The sequence below is a fragment of the Lepidochelys kempii genome, chromosome 2 (assembly GCF_965140265.1).
Source record: "Lepidochelys kempii isolate rLepKem1 chromosome 2, rLepKem1.hap2, whole genome shotgun sequence".
NCBI classification, from domain to species: Eukaryota; Metazoa; Chordata; order Testudines; family Cheloniidae; genus Lepidochelys; species Lepidochelys kempii.
The window spans coordinates 177159407-177187110 of record NC_133257.1 but is presented as its reverse complement, the minus strand read 5'-3'; the positions used below and the strand labels follow the sequence as shown (position 1 = coordinate 177187110).

Here is a 27704-nt window from a genome sequence, read left to right as displayed (position 1 = left end):
CCAGCTGTGAATCTATCAGCGCAGGGATCCAGGCAGAGGCAGCCACTCTGATGCCCCAGACTGACTACAGCACATTCCAGTGAGGGGCTCCAAAACAGCGGCAGGACTTCAAAGGAGAGTTTCAGAGTAACAGCCGTGTCAGTCTGTATTCGCAAAAAGAAAAGGAGTACTTGTGGCACCTTAGACTAACGAAAGCTTATGCTCAAATAAATTGGTTAGTCTCTAAGGTGCCACAAGTATTCCTTTTCTTTTCTCAAAGGAGAGTGTTGCACTGTGCTGAACATCCCAGCAGCAAAAGCAGTGGGCTGAACACTGAGCAGCACTTTCAAACGTCATAAACTTCGTTTCTGAGCAGTTGTGCAGCTAAAGAGGATACACTGCCCCATCTAAAATTTTGAACAAAAGCTGCCACGGATGCTAGGTTTGGTTTTGAGAACACTCAGATTTCTCTGTCTGTTTGCAACTTTTAAAAGGCACATGTCACCATGACAGCAAAGCACCAGAGCTGGTTGAAATTCTTCCAAAATTCAAAATTTTGACAAAAACATTTTTGCTATTTTTTTTTTTACCATTTTCCCACCAACTCTACTAAGCACTAAACTAACATTCAGTTTTTCATTAAACACTTTCTTTTATGAAATGTATTAAAAGCTTGGATTTAACTTTTTTAAACAACCCCTCCATGATGTCAATTTGAAACCACTCCAGAAACCGTTGTAAATGCACAGTATTATTGACTTGGATCAATCCCTCCCATGGAAAATGCTGCAGGAGGGCCTTAGGGAGTAAATCTCTGCAAGGATCCCTCACAGATACACCCCTCCTAATGTCCAATGAGAGAGGTGAAGTTTGGCCCCACAAAGACTGGCCACACCACCTGCCACCCTCCAATCTTGGGAATCCACCAGAGGCCAGAGTTGTGGCAACAGGAATTCTCTGTATCTGCTGCAAACACTGGGAACCCCTGGGGGAACTCAACAGAAAAGATAATATAGGTCTCCTCTGGACCCACTTAGTTTCTGCCATTTATCTCCGCACAGACAACAGACCCAGAGAGTGCCCCCACAGGATCTGGAGGAGGATGACAGGAACACTGCAAAAGATGCAGCTAACTCCATTCCATGTGAAAGTGAGAGAGTTCTGTTCTTGGTGGGGGGGGTTCCTCCACGCACTGATCAGTCAGCAATGACCGAGGCTACTATCATCATCTCAGTTATAGGTCAGTATCATAACAGAAAGAAAGCTGCCTGTCTCGAGTAGGTAACAAAGAAAGAAAAGTTTTTTTTATTAATGCCCCCAAACTGGAGTTTCTAAATAAAAATTCATATTTGCTAAATAGGATAAAAAAATTGGCAAATGTGTGCTGAAATTTTTTTTCCAGTATATGAACAGGTGCATCCAATGAGCTGCCATTGTGTTGTTACTTTGGTCAAGCCTGAACTGCTCCTCTTTGCCTCTTGGTCACTTTGCAAATTGATTCTGAGATGTCACTTGACACTACAAGATATGATCCAGTGCAGTTATTAAGGGCCTGATCTCCCCACCCAACACAGTGAATAGGAACTGAGGACACTCAGTATCTTGCAAGGTAAACCCTTTAAAATGTAAAATTTCCCCACCCCCAAGAAAATAATGTAAGTTTCAAACACCAGCAGAAACACATTCCTACAGAAAAAGTGGGGCAAGTACTCCTGGAACCTCACTCACTTCACTGGGGCTGCAGAGTTGTAACAGACAGCAGAATTCTGTCTATGCTGTTCGTGAACATCTTTCACAGAGACCTTTAAATCTAAGCCAACTGAAGTGTCCCTGCCTTTTACATAAGCTAATTCTTTGAGCTTTACTAATTAGGAACTAACAGTTCCTTCAGATGAGCTGTGATACCCAGGAAGAATACCAGCAGTATGTTTTAAATCAAAGTGTTTATAATAGGAATGATTCATTTTTTCCATGAGGAACGACAGGCGGCCTTAGCACAGCCATAAAATTGCATGGGAATTAAAACTGGGGAGAGAACAACAAAAGGAATTACCTACCCCAACCCCACCTCTACAGACAGAATTTACACTAACAAGACTCAAAATAACCAATGTTGTATGAAACTTCAGAAATGCAAGGAGATCTGTAACCACGCCAAAAAAAGATTTCCTTAGGGCAGGTTTACACTTGAAAAGCTGCAGTGGTTCAGCTGCACCGCTGAAATGCTTTAGTGAACATGCCACCATGCCAACAGGAGAAGATCTCCCAGTGACATCACGTGGTCTACACCATGGGTTAGGTCGGCAGAACTGCATCGCTCAGGTGTGGATTCTTCACCCCTGAACAATGTAGTTATACCAGTGTCAGTTGGTAGGGCAGACCTGGCCATAGTAAGAACAGAAAAGGTATAGCATATGAGAGAAAACTATGACAATTTTGTCACCTGCCCTAAAATCTTTTTAAAAGAAAAAGCAGGTTTATGCAATAGATTAAATGGATGTGAGAACTGTGGTTCCAAGAAATCTTCCACTGTAAAGATAAAAATGAAAAACAAAAATCGTCAAGTGATGCCTTGGATATCTTTTCCCTCTCTTATCACATCTAAGACAAATGGCGCTGGCCCAAACAGGAGGCCACTCCCTCATTCTCAAATGTTAAATGGTTGAGGTTCTCTAGAGAGGTACATTAAAAGGACTGTCAGCCCCAGAATATGTTTGAGCACTGCTCTTTGAAAATCTAGTCCACTCAAAACATACCTTCATCTCCTCGTTACTCTCTGTAAGAGAGCAATCACCCCCTCAGTGATGGATTTATTCCACACATATGTTGTAAATATTGGAAGTAATAGTTACCATCACTCTTTTTAATTAAAACATAAAAAAATAAAAAAACAAAAAACAAAACACCCTCAAACCCACATATATAGAGACACGCACATTTACATGTGGAAATGTAAAGTATTTGAGCCCTTTCTAATAACTGCAGCACCTGCAGCGGACATGCATTCCACACACAATTGACTTAAAAGCTCTTTTTTGCTGCAATAAAAATATACAGATGTCCTCTTTCAAAAAAATTATTTTCCCTTTTCCTGTGTTACAGGAAGCCTACCCACACTTTTAAATGCAAAGTGGGTATATATAGAAGCACAAATTAGCCATCTTGAAAAGTCTGTATTTTCCAACCACAGGAAAACTAAGGAATTACTGGGAATGTTTACATACCCAGCTACATTGGATTAAAGCAATATTCTCTCCATCTGCCAAGCAAAGCTGGCAAGAAACTGCGGAAGAAAGTGGACGGCATTTCTGGTTGTTTCTTCACCTGTTGCTACAGTGGGACTGGGATGTGATTACATTATTCAGTGTTCTTCATAAGGACTACTAAAAATGTCAAGCTGAATACAATCACTGATTTGATAAAAGCACGTCTTTTATATATAAATGATGCAACTAATATGAAAAATTAAGTCTGTCTGTCTTCTTTGCTATAAATTTAGCCAGATGCTCATTCATTTAGTTGTCCTCCTGTATCAAATCTATTACAGGTAAGCAGAAATGTGATGGGATTTTATATGGTATTAATTGCTTGAGGGATTTTACAAACCAAAAAGAAAAAACTGTAAAGAAATTCCCGTTAGCAGCAGTGAAGTAGGTCTGTCCAGCTGATGTTTTCATACTTTAGGCGGTTTTGCAGGACTAACTATCCCCCAACCTCTCCTTTGTGCATGCTAGTTATATGCAATCTTTTGTTTTCTATTAACTTACTAAGAACCTTGCTCCCAAAACAATGCTTCTGGGCAGGCCACATCACAACAATGGTAGCCAGGTGCTAATGGTCAAGGAGTGGGCACATTAGATACCTTTCCAGTCACCATTGTTTAATGTAACAAGAAAAAAACAAAAACCAACAACAATTCACAACAATTCAGCCGTAGGCTGAGAACCCAGTATGCACCACACAGTATCACTAGCACCTGTGACTGGTTTAGGAAGGGACACAGCAGCCAGTCAGGGGTCAAAGTAGCATTTGTCATCACTGAAGTCATCTCAGAACTCTCTGCATCTCAGCTCTGCAGAAGTACAGTGCACTCACACAATTGCCATACATTCCCAGAAGTATCTCCATTCATATATTTTGCATTTACATGTGTTAGAAGCTATAATGTGCGAGTCAAATCACCAACGACATGCAAACTAATATTTCTATAGGCTACTGCTTGACAGTAGTAGTTCTTTCTGCACGTTCTGCGTTCTCCTGCAGGCAAGTCTGTCAGCAGTACGCTGTATACTCTGCGCACTCAAATGATGAGTGACTAACTTCCTTAAAGGGTTTGAACAATATTGGGGGGGGCGGACAATGTAGCAACTGAAATGTCATGTTAAAGGAGAGCTGAAAACCCCCACCATCAACTTTTCACTTAACAACTATAAAGATAAGTGTTCATTTTCTTATCTAGCCTCCATCTTTATTAACAATCAAACTCTGTTAAAATAAAGGCAGTTGGTGAGACTTAAGGTTGTGAGAGACACACTTTGATCTGCACCCTGATGAGTGAACATTCCCCTTTGCTGCTAGCCCAACTAATGAAGGGATAGAATTAGCTTTTATCCCTGGCACTTTCTTTAGCAAGAAAACATGCACTAATCAGCTGTCCTCACTAATCAGTGGTCTGGCTAATGACCTTTTGCCTTAAAACACTAAAATTTCTGAATTATGTGGAAAAAAACCCCACAGACTGGCCCCTCTTTGTGGGTCTTTAGCCTATCATCTGGAACTGGAGACTGGAAGGTTAAATGGCAAATCTGTATCCTGACAAGGTGATAAATCTATAATCAAAAGGCACTAGCCTTGACACCTCAAGATGTTCATTATTACACAACTAAATGCTTTTTTTTAAAACTAGAAGCAGATGAAAAAAATTGCTTAACTCCCTCATATTTTGCTTGTGGAGAAATCCATTCCACATCTGTGTTCAAGTGTCAGTTACTTTCGTACTTTTTATTAATGCCTGAGCAGAACTTCAGAAGTTGAAACCATTCACTTTTTTCACTAACGCAGGAGGGACTGTAGCTGGGCAGAAGATGACAAAACAAAACAAAAAAATCTCTTTCCAAAAGATGTGTTCCCTCCTTTCTTTAAATTGTAGTTAAAATAGCTTTTAAATAATTGTTTTAAAGTCTATTTGCTTTTCCTCTCTGCTCTTTTAAAATTAGGCTTTTTTTTTCATGTATTGCTAAGTAGGTGGAGCAAATATAACGTTTGATGGTTCATGAAGATTAGCAACAGATGATACATGCCCTTCTGAAGTCTCTTTTGCAGAGGCCTATGCTTATTTAGGGATACAATGCAACTATTCACAACATTTTCCTACATAAACGAAAAGAGTAACTATTCTTATATTATCTTAGACATATACAGGCAAAATGACTCATCCTGAGAGAGATGAAAAGTGCCAATGCAAAATGCAATTAAATATGACAGCTTCAGTATCCTTCCAATCTTGCTTTCTGAAATGAACTTGCATTAAATACTCACGATAATGAGGATCCATGTAACCGTTCCTGGGGTCCATTGCAAAAACCGTCCCACGATAAGGTACAGAAGGCTCAGAAAGGTGCGATATAGATCCATGGATCTCCTTCTTTATTAATGAGGCCCTTTCCTCACTAGATGTTGAAGGCTCTTCACTGATTTTACTGAGGCCTTGCCCACCTTGTGGCTGCATTGTGATTGCGTTTCTTCTCTCTCTGTGATAGGTCTGTCCAGGACTTTCATCCTCTGGGGAAAAAAATGACAACGAGAGAGAAAGAGAGAGAGAGACACTTTTAGACCACTTATAGCAAATAAAATAAAAGTACTTTTCCCCCACTTTTCACCACTTTCCAAGCAGCAATGTAAGTTTGTGACAGTACATGCATGTGTGGTTATGAAAGATGTTCTGGGATACAAGCTGAAAAAACTAGCCCACTCAGACCAAGTGGCAGTTGAGCAGTAGATCATCATCACCCATTCACTGATGCATTTACCAGTGGGGCTATTAATCCTACACGAAAGGACACAAACTTGCTGTTTTCTTGCCTCTGGGACAAGGAGGCTGGAATTTTTGGCCGCTTGACTGGGAGGAAAAAAACAATTTGTCACAAACAGTAGAAGATGAACCCTGCTAGCTGAGACTAAATCAAGTCTAGCCACCCACTGCTGCTTTGTATTTGCCACTGTGCCGCTCCACCCTCAAAAAGATGCAATGTTAAAAGACAAGAGCCTGGAGTAATAGAAAAGGCCCTATTCATTAAAATTAAGGTAGATGACAGTATAATGCATTTATCCTGTTCCAGTTACTAAGCAAGCACAAGATAGGAGCAGTGAAGTCACCTGCTATAATAGTGTTACCCACATGTGTCGAGATGTACAGACTTTGAGGTTAACACTTTACAGCATTGAGTTGAACATCTTTCACTCACAAATACATAAAATTTACAGTTTACACATATCTGTATGTGACCAATATGGGTGAAATTCAGCTGCCCTGCATGGAACCCAAATAACTTGACTTTCTGTGGCTGACATGCAAAGGAATTAGGAAGGTGAATGCCAATCCCCAACTTGGGGCCAGTGACTAGGCCTGAAGCACATGCCTTGCGCTCGCTTCTCCAGGGGATGGGTTGAAATGGGTGTTTCAGCCTACTCTGCACTGCCTGGGTGTGTTGTTATGCCCACGGGATCCATGACATCACTCATTCCGTGGCCCTTTGGCCAGTCTGTCTCCAAGCCACCCTCTGACAGACTTTAACTTAATGTAAGGGGGTGCAAAGGACCCATCCCTGGCTACTCCACCAATGGCTCCCAAACAAAGCCCCACCCTATATGTATTACATACACACACACACACATTTAAAGAGACGCAAGCAGTGCAGGTGTTCAACCGTTAGCCACATGCTTTCAGGTACCTTTCACGTGATACATAAGACTTCAAAGTTCCATCATCTACACACACATCTACCGTAAGTACCCTTCTGACAGTATATCATTGCTTATATAAGGGCGGGAAGAGAGCTGGTTAACAATTCTATCATCACTAGCTGGAGTCCTGACCTATATCTACAAAGTCAGAACATTTGGTCTCCAGATTCCTGTTTCCAGAAGGCCCACTTTATAAATATGATAAATATTGCCCTACATAAATATTAAGAAATATGTTCACAAACAACTGCAGAAAACTGTTCAGGAGCTCATCAAAAATTCTGGTGCAAAAACAGATAACAAGAACACTAACCGAAAACAAATTTAGGAAGGAAAAAAAAACTTATGCAGCACTATTTTATAATTGATGCACCAAAAAAAGAACGGTTCAGAATGATAAGAAGAATCCAGCTTTAACTGTCAAAGTCCAGAACATTCAAAGTTCTGGCTAAAACTTCATCTTTAACTCCCCCTCTTGTGCCTACTCGGTACAGGGATAAGAAAGGGCATAAACCTAATTCTAATCTCCCACAAATTCTGCATCAGTGTGACTCCACTGACTTCAGTCAAGTTACCCCTGATTTTCACTGCTATAAGTGAGTTCAGAAAGGGGGCCTGTGCATACAGCAATATCTAATTGCATCAGGCTGAGTTTTGGCCACTATCTAAACGCTTTTATCAGTCTACAACTTTATTTTAAATGTAGCGTTTTGGGCGCATTTTTTCCCCAAAAGTAGCAAAGAAAAACATCAATGTAGTTTGTGTAAATGTATGGATTATTTTTACATTTGCAATTATCGTATCAACCAGCTTCCGAAGAGGAGCTAGTCATTGGGCCCAGATCCTCCATGGTCTCCCATCTGTGCGCTGAGGACTTGCGGAATTGGGCCCATGGTGAAGTAGTTAATATAAACAGGGACAAAAATATTGTAAAGCTAACAATCTTTGCCTGTTTTTTTTCCTTTGTATTAATATGCATAAGCACTACTCTGTCCTCTGGATTAATGGAGTTTAAAGTTTTCATATTTTTACACTGAAGCTGTTTTTAGTTTACAACTTATATTAGGTTTTATAAAACTGCTTGTATAAAACTTTTTTAAAAAGTCCAAGTAATTTTTCCACCAATTTTCTCTCTGGCTCAAGCCTTTTATATTAAATTTCACCTTAGAGTGAACTTTTGCAGATGAGATGCAAACTCTTAAAAATAGGGGATTACATTCTATTTGAAATGCTGACAGACCCTTAACTAGAGCAGGGCTAACCTATGCTACTATACTATGATGAAGTGATTTGTATAGCAACATAATCAATTTGAAAATCAGATAAGGATTTCATTTCTTTTGCTCTTCGTGTAAAGTTAACATTTGTTAAATTGCCATCCCAGAATAGAACAAGAAGTCCATGTCTGTTTGAATAATTCAGTTTTATTCTGTCCCTCTTAAGACCTGCATGTGTCAAGAATCAAGGCACCAATTACTGGTATGAAATGAGATGATTTTTTTAAAATTGCTGACTGAATTCAAACCTACTTTTAGTAACTTTGAAAATTAAAGCAAAATGTGTTTCATTTTAATAAATAGCTCTGAAAAAGGAGAAAAAAGAGAAAATATCAAAATGATTGACTGGCTAAACAGTAAGCATTATTTTTATGATGAGGAAAAATAATTTGTTGGTGTTGGAAAATATTTTTTTTCCAACACCAACAAATTATTTTTCCTCATCATAAAAATAATGCTTACTGTTTAGCCAGTCAATCATTTTTGAACACTGCTTCCCCTCTAAATAGTCACCCAGAAATATTTTTTAAGTAAACACCATGGCATTTTTGCAATAATAAGGAAATCCAATGGATAAACATTTTGTTAAGAGTTTACTTCATGCTCTGCACCACAGAGGTGCTTTTGATATGGGAGCAGATGAAAAACTTGACAGTACACGCACTCCAGAATACAAATAGCCAAGTGATTTGAAAGAATTCTCTATACACTGAAGGGAAACTTTTCTTGCAATAATTCTGCCTGCTCTTATAACTGCAGTAAAACCACTTCAGCGAGCCAAAAGGCGAAAGCTGTCTAATCTCATTCTGTTTCAGCTGAATTGTTCAATAAAGTTTAAGAGTAAGTGCAGACAAGCTGCGCCAGGCCAAATTATTGACAGAAACATACCGTCCACCATGGCAACAAGTGGGAATCTATAGCAAAAATGTAAGCAAACAACTCACTTCTCTAGTAGCATCTGCCAATAGATTCTTACAGCCAAACACAAGACAACGGTTACTGCTATCCTATGTTTAAAAAACGGCCTGCTTTAGGTCCAAAAGAAACATCCAATTTACTAAAAAGTTTCAGAGAGATGAATGATTTGAAGTCAAAGGGCCCGATTCTCCTCTCACACCTGTTTTGTACCCCCACTTTTTAGCACAGTTTCTCTTGACTTACTGAGGTGTTACAGAAAAAAGAATCAGTCCCAAATGATAAATTTGTATTAGCTTCTCCTTCTCCACATGTGTCCCCACTGAATGATAACTAGCTGGCAGCCACAAACACATGTAACAAGTACCCAGTCTGGAGCTATCAAATTAATCCAAGATTCTCCCATCTAATGGGAAATATATTTGTTCTTGGTATTTAGCCATAATCATTTTTTTAAATATAGCATCAAAGAATACTTTGTTTCATTAACAAATCTTTTCAAAAAAGCTTGTAATCGATCTACATGCCTAAGCAAATACATTTTTAATTACTTATTTTGTGTGCCTAACAAAAATGAAAAAAAAAATAAGGGAAACAAACATGAACATGTCAGTCCACTGAACTTCTTGTCTCTATTAAACTTTTGTTTGTTTGTTTTCATTAACATTCTGCAGACACAAGTGGAAACTTTTTTAGTTCAAGCGTTTTAAAGTCAGTGATAAAATCAGTTTCAAACCATTGCTTAAGATGCTGAAGCTCCCCTCAACAAAATTCTGAGATACCCACATTTAAACAACAAGTCATCATTGTAGCAAAGGCTGCATAGGTTAGCCTTCATAATCATATTTCTATATGCAACTTGCAACTAGCATTATTGTCTTTCAACTGATTAAGAAGGACGTCATCTGGGTAAGAGAACAGACAACATACTTACAACTCAGTCCAAAAGACCCTGGCTTACTCTCTCCAAGCTCTTCTCTTGACCGAAATTCTCGAGCTACGGGTATGTGGACATTCCTCTCTCTCTCCCTCCCTCTTTCTATCTCCCTCCCTCCCTCTCAGAGGCAGTGCTTCTCCCATTAGAGGAATTAAAAGTGGTTGGTGCCATGCTAAATTTAACAAGCTCATTAGTATTCTTCCTGTGTGCTTCCTAGTGAACTCTCTCTATTCAAGCAGCTCTCTCTAGCTGAGGGGGTCAGGCGGCTAATCATTAAATCAAACTAATGTCACCCTATCACAATCGGCCTAAGAGAAGGAGGGTTTATTATTTCAGTTTATGCTAAATAAACGGTTTTACAAATGGTCTCCAAGCAAGGTCAACAGCAGCTTCAATTACAAGACAAACTTAACAAGAGTTGCTATAAACCAAGTGTTCCGTATTGACTTAAGCACAAGCTCTGCTCCGCATATTGCCACTAGCAGGATTGTACAGGAATGCATATTGTAAAATAAAGGAAAGGGTAATCTTTTCTTTGCCAGAATTTGTGACTGCACAGAGACTGCTCATTCACCTCTCCCCAACCAGCTAGCTGCTCAGCTCAATTCACCCTACACAAAGGCTGAAGACCAGACCTCAATGGACCGAGTGAAACATGTTCAAAACTAGGCTCTCTATTGTGACTGAATTTCTTAACATCTTTTCAAAAAGCGGAGAATGCCTTGAGGCTAAAGGAAGAAACAGGCTAATGGTGAATTGGGAATACTGAGCAAATTTCAGAGCCCTTTCCTCCTAGCTTTTGAGGTTGAAAGCAAGCTCTTTCCTTTCAAGTTTCAAAGTCCTTTTTCCTCCCGCAGTGTCACAGAAGGATTTGAAAAGAAGGTAATTGTGCTCACAGTCTCCCTGATCAGAGCTTACGTCCTATTTCTGGTATTTCGGAATACTTCTTGCAATAATGGTGCATATAGCTCAATCCCTTAACCGTCCTGCACTCTGCAATTGCTCATTAAATGAACAATTGCTGGTATAAAATGCCTTTTATGTTCAAGGTCTGGATATAAGATAAGCATTCTAGTACTCTAAATTTGGTTTACTAAGGAAACTCTCCATCATTAAATTACAAAACTGTAGTCAGAATATCAGTTTTTCCCAGAAAAGTAGCATTTTTGGTTGCTGTGAACCAAAATGGTGGGGGGGGGAGTGTAAAAAAGATTGAATAATCAGATTCTTAATGGAATATATATCTAATAAAGAAGCCATTTCCCTTGTGTTTAAAAAGGTCTGTGTTTTTGAGACCCAGTATTTTGCTATTTAGAATGATGTAATAGAGCCATTGCCAACCTCATTAGGATATGAGTGTCCTAAGTTTCTTGCATACATACATTGATCACCACTTTTTGACCACCCTCAAGCAAAAAGCAAGCAAAAAACAAAACAGGTAAATATATTTTGCTGGAAAAATACACCTGTAGAATTATGGCTGATTTATTTTATAAATTCCACAGTACATGTATTAACTAAAAATTTTCTTCCTATATGTAGGAAAGTTTAAATCCAGCACCTTGGTCCCAAGAGTGTTATTTTTTTACATTCTGAACAATTGCACACATGAGGTGATTTAGAGAGAATGACACAGATATGTATTACAAAATTCTTAATGAGTTATAAAAAATACAATCAAGCCATATCACAGGCTACAAAAACTGATAGATAATAAGAACTATGCTTACTTTATTCGCAGTGCTTGAACATACATTGTACAAACATTTTGTGCCTTACAAATAGTATACCTTATCTAAACTAACAACTTAAAATAGACAGTTTTATGTTCCTGTTTGTAATGGATTTTCGATTTAGTTATTTTTTTCACTATGTGTGGCATTTTCCAAACATTAATTGAGACCTTTAGAATATGGATACACCGTTTTCCCCTGCTTTTCTTAACATCCTGTTCCTTTCTGTTGTCTTTTTTAAAATTTCTGCAGAAATAAAAGAAATTGAACTAACTGGAGAAGAGTTACTGTGAGAGGTACTAACTATGGACTTGAGCTTGTCGACACTGTCAGGTGTAGTAGAGCTTACTACTGTAAATAGTCCCATAAGCATAATGCCAGGTAGCAAGAGTTTGCAGAACTGGGCCTTTCTTTGTGATATGAAAATTTTACAAGATAGTATATCACTATTATAATGACCATGAAGGTAATTTTAATATTATAATAGTGCACACAGTACAGCTCAAATTTGCATTCAATCTTTTGTTTCAAAACTGAGCACAAGCCCAGAACACTCTGTAACAATGCAACCCCTATACTTTATGGAGTATAGGGCTTGATCCTGCACTCTTTGAAATCAATGTCAAAGCCCCTACTGACGTCGGTGGTGCAGAATCAGGTCCAGGTAGAGTCCAAAGTCACATTAACATCAGCAGGATCAGGCCCAAATTCTTCTTGAGCTACATCATTGAGTGCCCTGGGAATAGCATGTGGAAGTTTAGAACTCTTCTAAATTGTCTGAACAACAGAAGAACTTTCTTTAGCTGAAGTCAGTGACTAGCTAGATTTTTTTTACCCAGGAGAAAAATTAAATGTAGAAGGAAATTTAGAGCCCAGCTTTCAGTCAGCTGTAAGCAAAACCCCATTGGCTTTAACTGGGAGTTTCTCTCTGTAGGACTGCAGCACTGGGCTCATATTGCTAAAATGAAAAGTGCTTAAATAAACCTGATTAACTACAAAAGACCAGTTTAAGCTCTCAAATGATAACCAGTATATTCCCCGTATGCCACAGAAAAGGGATGCAAAGAGACTGTCTGCACCCAGGCAGGTGCACAGAGGCACCGCAAGTCAGTCCGCAGCTGTGGAAACCATCTTGTTGAGTACAGGCTCCCCCGCTGCTTGTGTTCTCACACATAAAAGGGAAAAAGTGTGGGCAGAGAGCAGGGCCAGGCTGCCTTGCACTAATCCAGTGCAGAGAATTCATGGGGCAGAAAAAGAAACTACACCTGCATATTACTGAAGTTAAACACTGGGGGCTTGAGCCTTTCCATTGACTTCTACAGGCTTTGGACCAGGTCACCAAAGCTGCTTGCAGCGTACAGAATTCCTGTACAATCCTACGAGTCAATCTGACTGCTGCTGCCCAAGTGAGTAATCTACCCAGCCACAGCAAGAGCCTGATCCTGAGAGATGCTGAGCATCCTCAGCGCCCACTGAAGTCAATGGGAGTTGAGCGCCCTCAGCACTTTGCAGACTCAGGGGCTCCAAAGAAGCAGGAGCCTGCTTCTGAAAGAGCTGGATTGGGATCTAAATCTGCACAGGCTTTAAAAGAGCAAATAAATACAATTGAAATCCAAATAGCTGAAAATCACTTTTCTTCCTTGCTGACTTCAGAGCTAAGTGTTTCTCCCATTACAGACAGTGGGTTATTGCTCTGACACTTAATGCCATTCAGCGAGTAGAGCCCCTGCACTCCGTTTTAGGTGTTTGTGACGTCACTTTGTTTGTGACTGCTGCAAGAGAAACACAGAAGCCCAGGTATCAGCAGGTGATGAGCTTTTAAATTTACCTTCTACTAGAAGGCCCAAACCCTGCTTGCTTTCCTTGCACAAGTAATCCCAGGGGTTCTGTGGAACTACTCATGCAAGTAAGGCAAGAGGGATTTAGCCTCACGCCCAGCATCAGAAAAGTTCAGGTGGCTGGGTAAGAATGGTATATAGACTACAAACCATCTCTGAGATGCTTGTTGACATATGGAAACATTCTAGTGACTGCTTAGCTTGCTGAGAAAGAATCTCATAGCAGTTGCAGAATCACTACATAGCTCCAGCAAAAAAAGAAGAAAAAACTAAATACAGCAGGGGTAGACATCTACAGTCATAGTTAACTGCCAAATTTGCAGACACTGAGTTGTACAATTTCTCCCTTTCAATTTGTGTGATTTAATTTTAATTTATATTTTTATAATCATTTAAATTTTTTTTAGTACCGCTACTTAAGAAATGAGAAGGGTTAACATAGTCACAAATAAAAGCTTGGGTTTTTTTACCGCTATTTATAAGAAGTATCTCCTTCCCTATGAAACTCTGCAAAGACAGCAAATTACTGTAAGTCAGCCTCAGCAAACTAAAATGTTTGCTTTGAGTCTGTTGAACAGAGCTAGGATCAAACTTAGCAGTTTAAACACATTTCCAGGCCTACTGCTCTCCCCCAATATTTAAACTCTTCAAAGGCCAAGATTCGTAAATATACCTTGGAGAAAAGTGACTACATACTTTATGATCTGACCACTGGCAACTACTTCTCAGGAAGGAGAATCATTCTCAACTTCTTGCAAAGCACTGAAAGGCTCCTCTGATTAAGAATTTGAAAATGTTATGAAGTTCCTTCTGTTAGCCAGTTATTAGACTGTTAGTCACTGCTTACTTTGAGTGAGCTAATTAGTCACATCAAAGAAGCTACAATAACTTCCCAGGAGAGGGGTTTTTTTTAAATGTATTTCTTAATCATCTGATACCCACAGATAAGCATAAATGTGCTAACAGTTGTATGTTGTATATGCTTGTGTGGTTGTGTATATTAATTAATTATATTATATAGACACAAACTATACTCCGGCTTACACCCTACCCAAACGTAATGGCTTCAAATGAGGTTGCATGAGGTATATATAAAATGTAAACTTACACACACAAATGTGTATTTCTACATATCATATAAAATGTCTATTGACCATTTAAAAAAACTATAATACTACAAAACAAATTTTAAAACATATCAGGTTTGGGATGGGGGAGAGCAGTTAAAAGCCCTGTAAGCCAAAACAGTTGATTTTTAAATAAAACATTCCTGGCCTTAAAAATATTGCTGGCCATTATGCAAACTAGGCCCTTCTAAAAATGACCGTTATTAATAAGTGGAAGCTGGCAACCAAACAGTCCTGTGTCTTTATTTTTCTCCCCCTTGAATTTAGAAGAAGCTAAGTTGATGGTCCTGGACCATGAAGTCATCTGTTTATCCACCAAACAGGTACAGCAAGTGCAAGGGTTCAGAGGCCGCCCACCCTGCCCACTCCATACCCTTCAAGTCTCTCTCTCTCTCTCACACACACACACATCCCAATAAAAACCCCTCCCACCTGAAAAAACGGTTACCTACCATTTCATAACTGTTGTTCTTTGAGATGTGTGGCTCATGTCCATTCCATTCTAGGTGTGCACGCCCACGTGCACAGTCATCAGAGATTTTTGCTTTAGCAGTATCCATAGGGTCGGCTATGGCACCCCCTTGAGTGCCGCGCTCATTCGTTGATATATTAGGCGCCACCGGCCCTACGCCCTCTCAGTTCCTTCTTGCCAGCAACTCTGACAGAGGGGCAGGAAGGTGGGTAATGGAATGGACATGAGGAACACATCTCGAAGAACAGTTACTAAAAGGTAGGTAACCGTTTTTTTCTTCTTCAACTGCTTGCTCATGTCCATTCCATTCTAGGTGACTCACAAACAGTATCCTCAGAAGTGGGCTTGGAGTTCACAGTCTTGCGGCTTGCAGCACTGCTCTACCGAAGCCAGCATCATCCTGGGTCTGCAGGGTAAGTGCATAATGGGATGTGAATGTGTGGACAAATGACCAGGTGGCCGCACTACAGATGTCCCAGATAGGTAATTGGGCTAGGAAAGCTGCCGATGAGGCTTGTGCCCTGGTGAAATGGGTGGTTATGATCGCTGGAGGGTGCACCTTTGCCTGATCGTAGCAGCAGCGAATGGAGGCAGTGATCCAAGAAGAAATTCTTTGAGCAGACACTGGACGACCTTTCATCCTGTCGGCCACCATAACAAACAATTGTGTTGACTTGCGAAATAGCTTGGTCCTTTCAATGTAAAAGGCTAGCACCCTCCTGACGTCTAGGGAATGCAACTGATGCTCCTCCAATTTATGCGGCTTTGGAAAAAAGACAGGTAAGTAAATATCTTAGCCTGTATGAAACTGTGAGACCCTCTCAGGCAGGAAAGCCAAGTGTGGCCGCAGCTGGACCTTGTCTCTGTAAAAGACAGTATAGGGTGGTTCCGAGGAAAGAGCCCTAATTTCAGAGACCCTGAGGGCAGATGTTATTGCAACCAAGAATGTGACCTTCCAGGAAAGAGAAGGAGAGAGCAGGAAGCTAGAGGCTCAAAGGGGGTCCCGGGAGCCGTGACAGTACAAGGTTCAGGTCCCACAGAGGGACAGAGTCCCTGACGTGCTGCTAAAGGCACTCAAGACCCTGAGGAACATGGAAGTCATGTCCTGGGCGAAAACCAACCTACCCTCGAGTGGCGGATGGAAGGCCAAGATAGCAGCCAAGTGGACCTTAACAGATGAAAGGGACAGGCCTTGAAGCCTGAGATGCAGAAAGTAGTCCAGGATTAACTGCAGTGAGGCCCACTTGGACTGAATGCCTTTATCTGAGGTTCAACAAGCGAACCGCTTCCATTTGGTCAGGTAGGTGGCTCTGGTGGAAGGCTTTCTGCTGCCCAACAGAACCTGTTGGACGCCGGTCGAGCACTCCTGTTCTTCCGCATTTAACCATGCAGCAGTCAAGCCGTCAGGTGCAGCACTGCCAGGTTTGGAGGCAGAAGCCTGCCTTGGGTTTGGGACAACAGCTCCAGCCGGAGCAGCAGCTGTAATGGAGCAACCACAGAGAGGTCCAGCAGCATGCTAAACCAGTGCTGGCGCGGCCAAGCCGGTGCGATGAGGATCACCTTTGCCCTGTCCTGCTTGATCTTCATGATGACTCTGTGAATTAATGGCACCGGAGAGAAGGCATACATCAGAGCCCCCGACCATGGGAGCAGAATAGGATCTGACAGGGAGCCTCTGTCGATCCCCCAAATCGAGCAGAAAACGTGGCATTTCCTGTTCTGCCGGGATGTGAACAGTCTCTCTCTCTCTCTCTCACACACACACATCCCAATAAAAACCCCTCCCACCTGAAAAAACGGTTACCGAGGGAGTCCCTCACACCTGGAAGATGAGGCAGGCCACCTCCAGATGAAGTGACCACTCATGGCGAGACGAGAAGGTCCAGCTGAGGAGATCTGCTGAAGCGTTCCTGGCCCCGGGGAGGTGTGCGGCTACGATATGTTGCATCCCTGGCCCCGGGGAGGTGTGCAGCATGTTGTACACAGAGGTCCCAGAGCCTAAGGGCTTCTTGGCAAAGGGCAGACGATCTGGCTCCGCTTGTTGATACAGACCATAGCTACTATATTGTCCATCAGGACCTGAACCACCCTGCTTCTTATGTGAGGTAGGAAGGCTTGGCAGGCCAGACAAAATGCCCTGAGCTCCCTGACATTGATGTGTAGGGAGCAATCGTGACTCGACCAATGACTTTGTCTGCTGAGACCACCCAAGTGGGCTCCCCACCCCAGGTCCAATCACCCAATGGTCTGAGGTCAGCTGTGACTAGTCTGACCAGAAGGGGCACAGGCAGTGGAGGAAAGAGTAGGAGGGTGGATCCCGGGATGTAACTGGGGTGCCGTCCTCGAGTGCACCATCAAAATTCCTGCTTCTGGCCTCCTTGGTTCCTGAAAGGCCCAGGCTGAGCAGATGAACGCTAAGATGACAGGTGTCCCCACTTAGACACCTTGTCTCTATCCTTTTTCCTGTAGGTGCTCAGCCAGGGAGCTCCCCAGGACCTAGACTGGGGATGCAGAGGAAGCGGAGAACGGAATGGCTTCCTGACCTGCTGAGGGGTATGAAGGCCCAAGGAGTGGAGGGTGGCACAGGAGTCTTTAAGGCCATGGAGCCTTGCATCCATGAGCTCGGAGAAGAGCCCTGCCCCCTCAAATGGGAGGTCCTTCATCTCCTGGGATACCCTGGAGGACTGTAACCAGGAGCTGCGCCTCATAACCACCGCAGAGGTGACCACCCTGGTCGCTGAGTCCCTAGCGTCCCAGACCATCTGGAGGGCCCCTCTCACCACCGCTGTGCCTCCTTCCACTAAAGCAGCAAACTCCTGGGCTCAGTCCTTCGGGAGGGCCTCCTTGAATTTGCTGACTAAGTACCTACCAATTATATACAAAGAAGATGGACAGTGGGTTGTAAAGAACCGCTAACGCTCTTGCAATGCAAGACGAGGTGCTCAAACCAACTGTCAGGGGTGGTAAGAAGGAACTGAGAGAGTGTAGGGCTGGCAGCGCCTAATATACCAGCGCATGAGTGCAGCCTTCAAGAGGATGCCACAGCCAACGCTACGGATACCGCTAAGGCAAAAAGTCTCTGATGACTGTGTATGTGGGCACGCACACACCTAAGAGAAGAATTGACATGAGCAAGCACTCGAAGAAGCAGCAGCAATTTCCTGAAAACTCTGAAAAATCATCTCCCGCAACACATACCCTTCTGCTCGCTCGCCTACAGGTTTCTCTGCTGGGGCAGGGGGGGTGCACTAACCCATTGTACAGAGATGCATATGGCCATATTACAGCTGCACATATATATGGGCTTAAATTCCAATCTGCCCTTAAATCCCTCTATCATCAGATTTAAGTGTATTCCAAGGTGGTTCCAAGGGACTGGTGCATAGGGATGGGCAAAAATGAAAGAGAAATGGAGGTTTTGGAAGGAATGCAAAGAACAAGTTTCTTCTATCGTAGTTAGACTCCCCAAAGGTACAAGTTTAGGGGCCTCAAAGGATAGTTATACATACAGCTATAATGTATATACTTATCCTGGCTCTCATTTTTAGCCTGCTTAAATCCTAGTCCCACCAATCCCCTCACCCAGAGAAGGAATAACCTTCAAAGCTTTGCAGAGCAGGTTTGGGTCAGATAAAAACTGAATAATTAAGATGGTTAACCTATGCTTGTAGAGCTTCAGAGCTCCCAATCCCCAGAAATGTGCCATCTCCCTTGCCTAATCACCCCTCTTCATAAACAAGCTCTGTGACCCTCATACTCTCCCCTCTGCCTGATGCTGTTGGAAGGGCTCATGCTTTCACCAGAGGAGAAGCCTGAACAGCCTGTATTCACCACTAAGGTCTTGGAGGGGCAGATAAAAGTCCATTAGTTCTTCCGGATCTTCAAGGGCTAGCTCAGTACCCCTTCCTGTTTTATTTTGGGAGAGGGGGCCATTCAGCCTTAAGCCCTGCCTCCTTTTTCCCAACCCCATCCCTCTACACATCCATGGTACTCTGACATTTTCTGAGTTGAGAGTAGGACGGTTTTCTTCTCCCCACCACTGTGCAGTAGAAGGACTATAAAATAGCATGGAGATAGAGATGGTTCTTAACCAAATATTTTCAGGGCTCAAAAGAAGGCTCACTATTAGTTGGAGTGTAGGGATGAGCAAAAGTGCTTTGAGAATTAGTTTTTTCAGACAATTCTGCCCATCCCTACTTTCACCCCTCTAGTCTTAATGCGCTATAATATTTTTCAACACTTCAGAATCTTGTTAATGCCTTAGGCCTGTTTTTTAACACTTTAATTCTATTAAATTAATCCCAAATTGCTAACCATCTTTAGGGATATCATATATTTCAAATCATCATTATGTGATGTATGTCTGAGGATGGATGAACAGACAGATAATCAGGAATGAAACTTGTAACTTCACAGAGGAAGTTTCAGAAACATTTTATTAAACTTTCGGCTTTCACGCTGAATTTATTTGCTGTGGTAGGTTCAAATCAGAATTTTAAAGTTATTAATCATGTTTCAGTGGTTTCAGAAATGTACACTTGAACAAAAGAACATTTCACATTTTTCTTTTTTTTTTTGGCATTTTGATTTGCAAGTAATACCCTAATTATTTTGTGTAAAACTAAACAAATCAGCTTCACAAAAAAGAATAGTTAAATAAGTGTATGCTTTATGGAAGGTGAGGGGGAAAACACTTGAAAGCAACTTCACTTGGATTATTTAGAAACAAGCATACACAAAAATTTCACTGAATGCTGCTCAGGAGTATAATCCACTCCCGCGTACTGAGAAAGAATGTGAAGCTGTAGCCAATAAAAGAGGTTTCATACCAAACAAGAAAGTTCTCAAAAACAAAAGAGGGTTATCAAATTATAATAAATTTAAGTAGCCTGTTTTTTTAAAACAAAACTAGGATTTGCTTCTTAAAAAGCACTACAAGGAATTGTAACCATTCCTAAATGTGTCACAGACTTTTCCATCCAGACAATGTTAAAACTAACAAGCATTTTTTTAAATTTCTATTAATTATAAGGTATGTGCAGTAATGAAGTGCAGTAGTGCCACATTGACTCAGAGGAACTGAAGCAAAAAGAAACAAAGTTCATGAAAAAAAGGGGCCTCCTACTGAAAGAGAAAATTTTTAGAACTAAAACACAATCTGTACAAGCATTTCACAGGAATCTCTCATAATGAGTTTGAGCCTATAGTTCTTACACAGGAAAAACTTATTTTGGTAGACTCATAATGGAGTTTTACATAGAAAAAGACTAACCACCAATCTCGTCTCCAAATTCCTCTGTTCCCTTCAGCAAGTCACTTAGAGCAGTGGTTCTCAACCAGGGATACACATACCCCTGTGGGTACGCAGAGGTCTTCCAGGGGGTACATCAACTCATCTAGATCTTTGCCGAGTTTTACAACAGGCTACATAAAAAGCACTAGTGAAATCAGTACAAACTAAAATTTCATACAGTGACTTGTTTATACTGCTCTATATACTATACACTGAAATGTAAGTAACATATTTGTATTCCAATCGATTAATTTTATAATTATATGGTAAAAATGAGAAAGTAAACAATGTTTCAGTAATAGTGTGCTCTGACACTTGTGTATTTTTATGTCTGATTTGGTAAACAAGTAGTTTTTAAGTGAGGTGGAACTTGGGGGTACACAAGACAAACTAGACTCCTGAAAGGGTACAGTAATATGGAAAGGCTGAAAGCCACTGAGTTAGAGCTTGTTTACATGCAGTTTGGACTGCTGAGGTGTGAACTGAGCATGCACTAGCGTGCTGCGCTGAAACTCCCATGTGTGGACACTGTAGCATGAACTAAAAGGTACCTCGTTTGTATTAACTTAGTCCTGTTTAAAAAGGAAATGCAACCTGGGTACCTTTTCAGTTTGCACCCACAGCATCCACACAGGGAAGTTACAGCACAGCACAGCACAGCACACCAGTGCACACTGCAATTCATTTCCACGCAGTCTGATCTGTGGGGCTCAGAAGACAGAGTTTAAATTTCTCAGTGCCTCAGTTTTCCCAACTGTACAATTAGTAGTATACTGACCTGTTATTGAGTAAATTACTATTGTAAAGCACTCTCAAGATAAAAAACTCTCAAGATTAGTAAGAACTTGGTATTTTTGTGAGGAATAAACATGTAGGAACAGAGAAGTGCATCAAATTTTAAAAACAAAAATCTCTCTCCAGATTTACAACCAAACCATATTTGGGTGAGCACGTAAGCCTACTCCAAAGCCATCCTGCATACCACCTAACCCCTGCACACCAAGGTCTCAATTCTTTACAATCATGAATACCCTGACCTCCCATTGTCTTTAATGGCAGCTGAGGACAGTCAAAGACAGAAGAAGTGGATCATATACGAATTTAATTACTGAATCATAAGTAACAAAAATCAACCTCAATAGGAAAGAAAAAGAAAATAATCAACTTAACCTTCATGCAGCTCTTGCCCTCAACAAATTACACTGCACAAAGCCACGTGGTGAGCAGTCATAAATATCTTGCCTATGTACTATGTAATGGAGAAATCTCACACGAAATTAAGCCCAAATCCTCAAAGACATTTAGGTGCCTAATTCATAGAATCATTGACCTTAAAGTCTATGATTTCTATGAGTCTGAAGGGACCATTATGCTCATCTAGTCTGACCTCCTGCACAACGCAGGCCACAGAATCTCACCCACCCACTCCTGTAACAAACTCTTAACTTATGTCTGAGCTATTGAAGTCCTCAAATCATGGTTTAAAGACTTCTAGGTGCAGAGAATCTTCCAGCAAGTGACCCATGCCCCACGCTGCAGAGGAAGGAGAAAACCTCCAGGGCCTCTGCCAATCTGCCCTAGAGGAAAATTCCTTCCCAACCCCAGATATGGCGATCAGCTAAACCCTGAGTATGTGAGCAAGACTCACCAGGCAGACACCCAGGAAAGAATTCTCTGTAGTAACTCAGATCCCACTCCATCTAACATCCCATCACAGGCCATTGGGCAAATCTACCGCTAATAGTCGAAGATAAATTAATTGCCAAAATTAGGCTATCCCATCATATCATCCCTTCCATAAATTTATCAAGCTTAGTCTTGAAGCCAGATAAGTCTTTGGCCCCCACTGCTCCCCTTGGAAGGCTGTTCCAGAACTTCACTCCTCTGATGGTTAGAAACCTTTGTCTAATTTCAAGTCTTAACTTCCTGATGACCAGTTTATATCCATTTGTTCTTGTGTCCACATTGGTACTGAGCTTAAATAATTCCTCTCCCTTCCTGGTATTTATCCCTCTGATATATTTATAGAGAGCAATCATATCTCCCCTCAGCCTTCTTAGGCTAAACAAGCCAAGCTCTTTGAGTCTCCTTTCATAGGACAGGTTTTCCATTCCTCGGATCACCCTAGTAGCCCTTCTCTGTACCTGTTCCAGTTTGAATTCATCCTTCTTAAACATGGGAGACTAGAACTGCACACAATATTCCAGATGAGGTCTCACCAGTGCCTTGTATAACGGTACTAACACCTTCTTATCTCTACTGGAAATACCTCACCTGATGCATCCCAAGACCGCATTAGCTTTTTTCACGGACATATCACATTGGCGGCTCATAGTCATCCTGTGATCAACCAATACTCCGAGGTCCTTCTCCTGCTCTGTTCCTTCCAAGTGATGCGTCCCCAGTTTATAAACAAAAATTCTTGTTATTAATCCCTAAATGCATGACCTTGCACTTTTTGCTATTACATTTCATCCTATTACTATTATTCCAGTTTACAAGGTCATCCAGATCTTCCTGTACGATATCCCAGTCCTTCTCTGTATTGGCAATACCTCCCAGCTTTGTGTCATCCGCAAACTTTATTAGCACATTCCCACCTTTTGTGCCAAGGTCAGTAATAAAAAGATTAAATAAGATTGGTCCCACAACCGATCCCCGAGGAACTCCACCAGTAACCTCCTTCCAGCCTGACAGTTCACCTTTCAGTGTGACCTGCTGTAGTCTCCCCTTTAACCAGTTCCTTATCCACCTTTCAATTTTCATATTGATCCCCATCTTTTCCAATTTAGCTAATAATTCCCCATGTGGAACAGTATCAAATGCCTTCCTGAAATCGAGGTGAATTAGATCCACTGCGTTTCCCATTCAAATTAAATGGAGTTACATGCCTAAACAGTTTGAGGATCTGGACCTCCGCTCTCATGTCTCCTCTTTTCCGCCTCATACCGATACTACTTTAAAATCTGACTCTGAAGTTTCCTAATAGCCTTGCAGGAAAACTGAAAAATAAATAAATAACCTGAAAACAGTTTGTAGGTTGTTTTCTTAACAGCAGCACTTTCTTCTCATGTCTATTTTTAAAACCTCTCATAATGATAATTTTTGATCATCACATTAACAATGGTAGTAGCAAGCTCAAAGTACCAATGTCTCTCCCAGTTTATTAAATATATGAGGTTAAGTGTTCAAAAATTGACTCAAATTTTGTGTCTACAGTTTGGGGAATACAATTATTTTCTCTCATAAAACCAAAAAATGGTGCATGCAGATGACGTTTGCAGGATCAAATCAAATAGCTAGATGCAGTCGGACTACATACATTCTTTTTTGGAAGCACAAATACTGAAAGCGAATAGAAGCCGCTTTGAAAATCTAGCCATTGGTAGAAGTTGAAGGTGATTTAAAAAAAAAGGTACACCTGGCTGACACTAATGGAAATTCATCTTTTTTCTCTTCACTGGAAAGCTTTAGTCCTTTGGTACTATAATACAGATATATTTCACATCAAGCTGCCAGCCCTTTCAGATAAGAAGAATTCTTTTATCCTAATCTCATTGTTTGGGCGAGTTCTACTAGAAGTGTTGTAAGTGGTGAAGAATAGCAAAAGATAAACCATAACATAAGCATGTAGCTTGTGTTGCTTTTATTGTGCTTCTCGACAATTTTGTCAATTGTGCCACTGTGATGGGGTCCAACTCACCACTCCAGCACCTCCTGCTGGCTGTCATGGAGATTAGCTCTTCTGGTGGTGCCTTGCCACCGTCACTTCTGCTTTGGGACCCACGTCACTCCCAGGACCTCAGTGTCCTCTTCAGTGACACAGGTCTCCAACCATGCTATGCTATGAGTTTTGGGGGCTCTGCAATATCTGTCCAGCCACTTCCCTCAGTGACAACTGCTGTCCAGAGTTCTGCCACTTTCCCAGTGGTGATTGGGGCCGGGGGAGAACCCGGGTCCACCCACTACTCCAGGTCCCAGCCCAGGGACCCTGTAGATGGCCACCACTTGCGCCGTCCCCTCCGACTCATCTGTAGAGTTCCCTGAGCCACTTCCCTATGGCCCAAGCACCCTCTTTGCCCTTGCCTGAGGGCCTCAACCTGCAGATCCCTGCAGTCCACCAGGAGCTGCCTTTAAATTCCCAGATCTCTGCCTGCAGCACTGCTCTGTCCAGGGTGCTTGCTGCCCTCAGCCTGCAAGGCAGCCAGTCTTCCTCTCCCCTCAAGCTACAGGGAGTGACTGAAGCTGCGCTGCTTTGCAGCCCTTCTTAAATGGCCAGCCACGCTCTGATTGGCTGCTCCTCGCAGCCACTCTCTGATTGGCTGCTCCTCACAGCCACTCTCTGATTGGCTCTCTCCTGCACAGCCTCCCAAGGACTTATTAACGCTTTAGAGTCCAGTGCAGGGCAGGTGCACCATCACAGCTACATAGCATCATATACTGAAATAAGACAGGCAAACCTTCAGAGAAAGTGAAATTTGATAGTATTAGTCCCATCAAATGTAACTAACCACAGATGTACAAAGGGTGATCTTTCAAAAATCACCTGCAATGGAGGAAACTCCTAACAGAAAATTTTGTACTTCCATGACAGAAAGGTTTTTCAACACTCCATAGAGTGCATATGTTATTAGAAATAGAACGGATAATGGAGTTGCCTGTTGGACTCCATAGCTAAGACTAAAAGACCCTTTCTATCATAGTAAGGTTAGCGCCACTTGCTGTACTGAACTAGATATTTCTCTTTTGGGCTTTATCTTCAAAAATCATGGAGACAAAACTGTAATGTGGGCATTAAAGGGTGTTAACGTCAAAGTACATGCATTGCTTTTTGATAATAACCAAAGACTCGGACTGGCAGTCGTACTGGCACCAATCAGTGGTGTATATGCAAGTTTTAGAAGTAGCTGAACTGAACATGGTGATGCATTTGCTCACTAGTTTGTGAAAACGTAACATCAGCATAACCCTGATAATTTTCTACAACTGGTTGACTCTCAAGTGGCAGATTGACTTTTACGTAGAAATTCATTCCTCCTTGGACAGCCAATTCAGCTCCTCTTTCCATGCTTCTAAATATCTAAAATCTTTGTATTTTTAAAAATAAATTATAAGCCTGTTACCTCCAAAGCGAGAACAATTCCTCTCTCCAGAGAGAATCCCCTTTTCTGTTTTACCTATCACTAAATATGGGACAATATTTTTTATTATATTGCAATTTTTTAAATTTATTTGGAAATTACTGTATAGCACTCCAAATACTCTGCCAAGAGATGCGGGGAGTGCTTTATAAGTTATAAATTAAATGACTGTTATTACTACTGTGCTAGAGCTTTACTCAGCCTCATCCCTTTAGAGACCTCCATTGATACATTAGTGAATTACACACCAGAACTACAGAAATATTGGGTCAATAAAAACTAGAATTGCGTGAATTTTCAATATGAAACCTGAAAACCCATGAAACTTTCAGGCTTCGTTTCACATTCAGAACTTAGCCCATGATCACGGAGAACCTTGATGAGGTTAGTGAAACTTATGAGCCAACTGGGCCTACTTACAAGTGAACCTGAGATAATTTATGGTTGTGTATCAAAACAAGGTGAAACTCGCCATTTTGCCATAAAATCAGCTGAAACTCAGCATTTTTGACTCAATTTCCTTTGAGATTAAGTTTGTTGAAGCCTAAAACGCAAGGTGGAGGGGAACATAGCAGTATGTGGAGAAATAATGCAGGTAAATGCTACTAATTGTACTATCTTTTATCTACAGATTCCTGGTGACACAAACATCCACACTCTCACCCCAACAAAATTTATAAATCCATCAGAAACCATCCACTATAGTCACAGTCTGCAGAGAACAATCCTAATCCAGTAGAATCAATATTATATACGCTCTTTTCTTGAAGACCACTAGAGATTTGTGTCAACATTCTCAGACTTCCCAATCTGCTGCTCTCCCTGACATTTCTTATATCACCCACTCGGCTATGAAGGTTCTCATTCAGAATTTGTCTAGACTAGGATTTAAAGATGCATTCTTGGAATGTGTTAGCTAGCCCCTTCTAAAAGTCTACTGTAGACTTTGACACCCTAAAATGGCTGAATTAAAGCCGAGGCTCCCCCATAGACTTTAATCCACCAGGTTAGCACAAGGTTGAAGTGTCCACTGTCTACTAAGTCTGCACTGGACTTTTAGAATATGTTAGCTCATGCGTTAGCGAACAATACACCTTTAAATCTTAGTCTAGGCAAAGCCGTAGGCTTCATCCTGCACAATTCAGGCACAGAGTGCTGTGTGTACAAACACAGGGTAAAAAGTGAAGAGCAAGATAGGGGATGCAAAGGAACCTGATCCTGAATTAATAAGATTTCCATTGCAAAACACAACATTGGTGCTGATGTTAGATAGAATTAAACAACAGAGCATAGAGCTTGGTGCCTTATTCAAGATCAAGATCACACGCAAGGCAATATGTCTCCACAGAGATACCCATTCTCCACTCATCCCACCCCCTTTTCACTCAGTGCCCTTGAGAGTAAGGGAGAGGCTGTGCTAGAGGTATCATACTTTCCACTCAGTACGGAAGACTAGACCTTGTCCACATTGTGGAAATGCTTCAATTCCAACCACCATTACAAACCCCTAGTGTAAAAGAGGCCAAGCTGAAATTTGCACTGGAGGAGCCTATTCTTGTTCTAGGCTGCTTTGCTTGTTTCCACTAGGGTGCGGGGTTTACACAGGTAGCTGGCTAGAACTGGCGCAAATCTCTAGTGCAGATCTCTGCTCCCTGCTGCATACCATTCCAATACTTGAGCGATAAAAGGCCTTACTGGTTGGAGATACAGGAGTATACTAAACAATAGCTAACGGGTCCAGCTAATGTTTTTCTGTAGCATCTCTCACCGTAGTGTCTAAAGGCTGAATAATAAATTGATTAAATGACAACACATCATATACCTGAACTAAAATGTGAGCTGCCAGGTACCATCACATTTACAGAATGGAGGACTTGGAAGATTTTTAAAGATGTTAGAGGTTTTAACTGGGTCAGGTGTTTTACAAGGATGGCCATACAGTCAGTCACAAATTGAAAACAAGTTAAATATGGCTCCAATTTAAAAAAAATACAAATTTCCTCTAGGAAAAAGAAATATAAAAAAATTC

At 41.4% G+C, this 27704-nt stretch overlaps 1 protein-coding gene across 1 annotated transcript in view; it reads right to left on the bottom strand.

Moving 5' to 3' along the window:
* Positions 1 to 27704, bottom strand: part of GLI3 (GLI family zinc finger 3) — a 243747-nt gene that overhangs the window by 154347 nt on the left and 61696 nt on the right. Inside the window, exon 3 of the mRNA XM_073332835.1 lies at positions 5518 to 5760. Within this exon, the coding sequence (XP_073188936.1) occupies positions 5518 to 5760 (243 nt within the window). The remainder of the gene's footprint in view (positions 1 to 5517; positions 5761 to 27704) is intronic.